This window comes from Microplitis mediator, chromosome 10, assembly GCF_029852145.1.
Source record: "Microplitis mediator isolate UGA2020A chromosome 10, iyMicMedi2.1, whole genome shotgun sequence".
Lineage (NCBI taxonomy): Eukaryota > Metazoa > Arthropoda > Insecta > Hymenoptera > Braconidae > Microplitis > Microplitis mediator.
In genome coordinates this window covers 1,449,013-1,456,075 of record NC_079978.1, presented here as the reverse complement: position 1 = coordinate 1,456,075, position 7,063 = coordinate 1,449,013, and the positions used below count along the sequence as shown (strand labels likewise).

Here is a 7,063-nt window from a genome sequence, read left to right as displayed (position 1 = left end):
AGGAGAATGAGGAGTGAAAGGGTGAGGAGAAAATTTGCGTGGCCGCAACCCCTCGGTGTGTCATCGTACTGCACTGATGAACGGTTACGGCAACTAAACCTTTATACACATACACATAAAATAGCATATATAGGAGCACGTTTAGACTGATAAAGAAAGAGACGGTCTTTGACGTACAGTGGCTGCTACTTCTGCTGCTGCTGCTGCTGGAGAAAAAGAGAAGACAAGAATAATAATAATAAGAACAAGACGAAGAAGAAAGAGGCTGGTGGTGGTGCTGGAGAATAGGCATTGAAGCAGGTGGGAGTAGTACGGGGGCTACGGGGGCTTCCCTGCAGAAATTTACGCTACACCGGAGCAGAGCCAACCAAGAGTTGGTACTGAGAGAGAGTCTAGTCGTGATAACGCACCTTGTCTTCTTTTCTCTTCTCTTTACTTTCAGTGTGATATGTCTGTAGGGTCTGTAGGGTCTGTAGTACCCTACAGGTAGACGAGTATGCGCTGTATGTTATGGGGAGGCGCGCTCACCTAACGATCGCCCAACGAAAACACCCGAAATCACACGGACTCTGATGCGTCGACGTACTATTCGGCGTCGACGTCGTCGTGAGTTGGTTACGCGGGGGCTCTATGTACTATCACATAAAATATATATATATTTGTATACTTTACTCACTCACATTTACTTGGCACGTCGACGGCCGAGAAGATACGACAACGACGTCGTCGTCGTCGTCGACAACGAGCGTGAGACCAACGGGTACCACAGTAGTACTAACGCGGTTTTGCACCGACAGCCGACCACCCGACAGTATTAATTAGAAAATATAACACGGTGTGTAGTGCCGACACAGGGTGGACCATGCCAGGACTTATCTACGCAAAAATAACAGAGTGAAAATAATAATAATGATAATCATCATAAAGGGTAGTGAAGTAGAAAGAGTTTGAAAAATAATAAAAAAAAAAAAAAAGAAACGGGGGTGCGATAAAATGCGCCAAGTCGTTTGGCTGTAAAGGGAACGATCCGAGCGGCACGTTACAGGAAAGACGTCAAGAGAGTAGATCCAGAATATAAAGACAAAAAAAAAGCACTCTTTATCACTCTCTCGCTTTTACTCTGAGAGATCGGAGAGACTGGGAACTGGGAACCGAGTTGTGGATGTAAATGTCAGTGTGAGTGTGTTAATGCGAGTTGCAAGTGCATTTTGCCGGTAGGACGGAAGTTCATTTGGCAAATAACAAAAAAACGAGAACGAGAGAAAGAAATAAAAGTAAAAAACGAAAAAAGAAAAAAAAGAAAGAAAAAAAACAAGTAGTAATGTATATTATTGTGTGGCTGAGAGCTGAGTAGCGAGTAGGAAGACAATAGCCAAGCGTCCTCTTCATCATCCTTCTCCTCGTTCTCGTCATCCTTTTGCTCTCTCATATGTCCAGTGATGTATTGAGGAAAATAATTGTATTTTTTATTTATTTCTCGGTTACTAATTTCGTAATAGTTTCCGCAGCATAGAGTACAAATCGATTTGAGTCTCTTGAGCTGTATTTCTCTCTGGCTAGCTACATGCCGTGGATTATTAAGTGTTTTGATGTATAACGTTAAAATCCGAATGCTGTAGTAAGACCAGCAGTGATTTAATACCGCACGTGTGTACCATTATTTAAGTGTGTGTTGATAATTTATTTGGTGGAGGGTTGGTTGTTTTACTGATACTGGTCAGCCGATACGATATGATCCTGATAGACGAGGGAATGGATCCACCACTTACATGTACAACTACTACAACTAATACTTGGAGATCACATCTCAATAATCATTGGACGTTTGACTTGAGGGACGCAGTCACTGGACACTAAATTTAGCTTATTCCTGTCTTTCTTATCATCATCATCATCATCGTCATCGTCATCGTCTTGAGTTATCTTTGAGGTTTATCAGTAAGAGAGTTTTTGAGCTGACTCTATTCCAAGAGAGAAGGTGGAGATTACACAGGACGAATTCTCCTCACCGAGAGTGGAGCCGAAAATCGTAGTATCTAGCAAAGGGTCAAGGGATCTAAATTCCCTTCCCGTGAGAGTCGTGGAATGACAATAAAGAGGCGACAACGACCCGGGAAGGAGTCGTTATTCGCCGGTACTTGTCACATTTGAGAAAGGAGAACAACTTTAATTTTATAATATTTTTCATCTCTTTCTTGAAAACTCAAGCTTTTTCTATTCTTATATATTTTATTATTATTCTTTTATACTCTCTTGAATCTAAAGTTTATTTGTTACTACCGGTGTTGGTGATACTGTTGCCTCAGACTAGGCGAAAAGGTTGAGCACATTGGGATGGCAGTTGGTGAGAGACTAATCCTCAGAGGACTTTACTTGTTCGTTGTCCTCTTTTTTTGCGTTAATGCTGACGAAAACTGGGACAGAGATGACGATCCGAGTGAGTATTATCATTTTTATTATCATAAAACATCAAAGTGATAATAAAATATAAACTTTATAATAGCTTATGAAATTTAATATTATTATATTTTTATTATCTAATAATTTAGTATCGACTTCGGAAGTCACCGCAGTTCTGGGTAAAAGCGCTTCATTACCCTGCGACATCGAACCGTCCACAAGAGGCGACGGAGTCTACATGATCTTGTGGTTCCGCGACAATGCGGTCAAACCGATCTACAGGTGAGAATGACATTTTAATCAAGCCCCTAAGCTTTATTACTTTGGAAAACGACAATAATAAAATCACCACACATAAAATAATAACAATTACAATATTACAATATTCAATTATTGACAAATGTTCTATATATAACAACAACAAAATAATAATAATAATAATAATATTGTTGTTGTTGTAATAGTATCGATGCCCGTGGAAGGTCTTTTCATCGGGCTTTGAATTGGTCGGACGAGGACGTACGACCTCGTGCAAACTTTGTGACAATATCTAAACCCGCTGCCCTCATTCTCGATAGCATTCAACTCTCTGACGAGGGTATTTATCGATGTCGTGTCGATTTCCGAAAGTCACCTACCCGAAACTTTCAAGTTAATCTCACTGTCACTTGTAAGTAATACCTTCTCGTATGTTTTTTTCTCTTCCTATCCCTTGAAGGAGTAACTCGCTAGTAGTATAGAATAACTCGACAGTAGTAGTGGTTTAAGATAGAGAGGTCAATTATTAGTTTAGCCAAGTTGTATCAGTCATTAATTATATCTCCAATTAATCTTGACAGATCCACCACGTGAACTTTTGATGTATGACACTTCAGGGAGGAAAATTGACACTGTGGTTGGTCCTTATCAAGTTGGCAAAGAGTTTAAGTTATCTTGTGAAGTTAGAGGAGGCAAGTTACTCTTATATTTTTATATGTATTATATATATCGGTCTCGGTTTTTGATAATGAACATTTTATAAAATATAGTATTCGGTTTTTTACAGGAAAACCACCACCCGTTATCACGTGGTTCGTCAATGGAAAAGAAGTTGATGGACACGTGGATACCAATGGGCAGAACGTCATCTTCAGCACGCTTGTAGTGCCCAAGTTAACGAGAGGACACCTTAATACTACGTACAAGTGTCGGGCCAGCAGTACCAAACTCGTCCCGCCATTAGAAAAAACTGTCTTGCTAGATGTCTACCGTAAGAACTTGACTCATTAATGTCCATCTATCTGAAAAAGCTTTAAAAAACTTTCTCGACACTTTTATACTTATTATTTTAAAATAGCTTATTTACTTCAGTAAATTACACGTCTGTTACTTTCTGGATTGGATAGATTCCAATTAGTTATAATAATCCTGGGTGTCAATTAAATTACTATTTTATTCACCACTATGTAGTAGATAGAAAATAATGATTTATTGTTATTATTGTTAATTATTATTTATAGTAAAGCCAGAGAGCGTGACAATAATGTCGAAACCTTTGCAATTGGTATCGGGTAAACTGTACAACCTGAGCTGCGAAGTAACTGGATCTCATCCAAGGGCAAAAGTCCACTGGCTGGAGGGCAATGAAGAATTTAAAAGTGGTAGCATTACTGAACGTAGTAATTCGACGGTAGTGTACAGTACACTGGAATTTTATCCAACACCCGAAGATGACGGTAAACAGTTGAGATGTCGAGGAGACAATCCAGCACTGAGCAATGCCTTTCTCGAGGATTATTACCACTTGAATGTCGTCTGTGAGTTTAATTTCATTGAATTAATGGAGTGAACATCCCCCCCCCCCTTCTCTCCCAGCCCTTCCTCTGCCTCTTCTTCAATCCACTCGTTTGCTCTTCTTTTCTATGAATATAAATTGAGTATAAAAATTCTAATTTTAATCCTTATATAATTTACTTTTATTTTATTTTATTAAACTTTAAGAAATTAAAGTTGTTGAGATTCTTTGCTGAGCAGTAGTCTCTCTTTTGATAATTTGTTTAAAGTAAATGATATTGTTATGAATAAAACAAATAGGATAATAAAATTTATTGATTGAGGTGTTGTTTTAAATAAAACTTTACAGTTCCACCTAAAGTGCAGCTGGAGATAGGCAACACACTTAATGCACAGAATATCAAAGAAGAGGATGATGTTTATTTTGAATGTAAAGTCCGTGCTAATCCTGAGCATAATAGAATAACTTGGAAGCATAATGTAAGTTGTTATTATTTACACTTTATTACAATAGTAAATAAAATAAATATTTACCCACAGGGAATAACTCTGGTGCAGAATGCCACTGCTGGGATTGTCATGAGTTCTCAGAATCTGGTGCTGCAAAAAATAAAACGGGAAAATGGTGGAAATTACACTTGCTTGGCAAGTAATGACAGAGGGGAAACAACTAGTTCAGTTGTACCTTTACGTGTTCAATGTAAGTATTAATTAAATATTTATTTTTTTATTTTAATTGTTTTTGTTATTCCTCTTACACTCTTAAGTCGATCTGATCTCTCTTGTCAATAGAAGACTGAGTGTCAAGAATAAAAAATAATAATAATAATAATAATATTTGTTTCAGTTGCTCCAGTTTGCAAAACGAAAGACGTAACAATAATAGGAGCGTCTTTGGATGAATCTGTAAAGATTAGGTGTGAGGTAGACGCTGATCCGAATCAAGTTGACTTTACATGGGAATTTAACAATAGCGGTGAGAATTTTGAGCTTGCACCCGCCAAGTTTGACGGTAACAACGGCACATCCAGTGAATTCATCTACACGCCCATATCTGAGAGGGATTACGGTGCATTGACCTGCTGGGGAAGGAATGCGATTGGGAAGCAAAAGACGCCGTGCGTCTACCAAGTAATTCCAGCAGGTATGCGCGACCTATTGGCCCCTTTTGTTCCTATCCCATCGATCATTTATACATTCTCATTCTACTTGTCTACTTCTCCACCCGCCCATTCAAACAAACTATTATAGTCTATCGTGTTAAATAATTTTTCTTTTCTTTTTTTCTTTTATCATTTCAGTAAAACCAAGTCCAGTTAATAACTGCACGTTAAAAGCATTATTGAATCAAAGTGTTGAGACTCTAGATGTTGAATGTGCACCTGGATACGATGGTGGTTTACGTCAAGATTTTCGTCTAGAGGCTTATGAAGCCCAGACAAACTTACTGAGGGTAAACATCTCGAGTATCAGTCCCGAGGCGCCAGTATTTCGTATCCCCGTGGCTGATCTTCTGCCAGCCAATCATTTTTATCTGATGGTATACGCGATTAATGCCAAAGGAAGAAGCGAAGTGTCCCTACTGGAAGATATTATACTAAGAGATTCTGGAAAACAAACTGGTAATAATTTATGATCTGGCTATTTAGATTGATGAGAATGATTAGAAATCCCTTTACTTGATCTTTTTATTCTCACACTCTCATTAAACTCATCTTATATATCTTTTTATCTCTCAGCTTACTTAAATATTCTTTTTAAACCTAATACACAGATACCGGAGTCAGTTTTGTCCCTCTTTTATTGCTGCTCATTGGCTGTCTTATGACCCTCGGTATAACCGTACTCTCGGTGCTGCTCATGTTCTACAGACGACGTGGTACTACATCACCCGTACACGTTGAACCTTATATGAAACAACCCATCATAAGTCCTCCAGACTCAAGGAATAATTCAATGCTTGATGTCACACATGGTGATCATACATACTTTGTAGAGTATACGTTAAAACAAGTGGGAGACTACGCGCTCAATCAACCTGATATTATTCAGTCTCCTCAAGGTATATACATATATATATCTATTAAGCCATCAGGACAATTTTGTTTTAATAAAATAATTTTAAAACACAGAAAATTATTATAGATCTATTTTAATTTATTAGCCTTTAAGAAAAAAAAAAAAACGGATTAGTTCAATCGATCACTCATGATTATTTTAATATGTAATTTTTTATCATTTCCTAGATGTTATTTATAAAATACTAATTGCATAAATATTGATTAAATAGTTATTTTTATGACTCGCCAGTGATAATAATAAACAATAAAATATTGAATATTTCTTATTATAGACCAAGAAAAAGTAAAACGGGAGCCACAGTTATTTTTACCGGTAAGACCGGATACGCTGTTTGCTCCGTACGACATTCACAAACAAGGCCTTCAGACAAATAAATGTACTGTAAGTATAAATGCGCTATAATTATAATTATTATTTGGTATTTAATAATTATAATTTTATTAAATGAAATTTCAGTTGAATCCATTTTCTACAAAATCATGGGAACCTATTAGTTTCAAAGCAGATCGCAATATGATGAAGGAAATAATAATAGCTAATTCCATACCTGGTCCAGAGAGTTGCGTGTAATGATTGTTTATAAATCTCATCTTCTTTTTTACCAATAAAACATATCAGAGTAGCTGAGAGTGACCAGCACACACAACGCACACGTTAAAAAAGACAAAAATACTAAAAACTAAAAGAACAAGAAGATAATTTAATGTGCTTAAAAGTAATCGCAATGACTTTTATCAACTCGGTCGTTAAAATAATGAGACAATAGGGCTGAAAAATAGAAAATATCTATTCAGTCAGATTGACTCAG

At 37.1% G+C, this 7,063-nt stretch overlaps 1 protein-coding gene across 1 annotated transcript; it reads left to right on the top strand.

Annotated features, from left to right (window-relative positions):
- The first annotated feature begins 676 nt into the window (after positions 1–676).
- LOC130676219 (hemicentin-1-like) lies at positions 677–6,850 on the top strand. The gene is made up of 13 exons (XM_057482312.1): positions 677–2,437; positions 2,550–2,682; positions 2,865–3,070; positions 3,240–3,350; positions 3,446–3,649; positions 3,900–4,196; positions 4,523–4,653; positions 4,714–4,873; positions 5,021–5,317; positions 5,475–5,795; positions 5,948–6,235; positions 6,527–6,636; positions 6,712–6,850. The coding sequence occupies exons 1-13, from the start codon at positions 2,335–2,337 to the stop codon at positions 6,823–6,825; spliced, it is 2,475 nt and encodes an 824-aa protein (XP_057338295.1). The 5' UTR covers positions 677–2,334; the 3' UTR covers positions 6,826–6,850.
- The last annotated feature ends 213 nt before the right edge of the window (positions 6,851–7,063 follow it).

Excerpts from the sequence above, each read along its gene's own strand:
- LOC130676219 (XM_057482312.1), top strand. The coding sequence starts at position 2,335 with ATGGCAGTTGGTGAGAGACTAATCCTCAGAGGACTTTACTTGTTCGTT. Across the intron at positions 5,318-5,474 it reads CTACCAAGTAATTCCAGCAG|TAAAACCAAGTCCAGTTAAT; the intron begins GTATGCGCGACC and ends TTATCATTTCAG. Across the intron at positions 6,236-6,526 it reads TATTATTCAGTCTCCTCAAG|ACCAAGAAAAAGTAAAACGG; the intron begins GTATATACATAT and ends TTCTTATTATAG.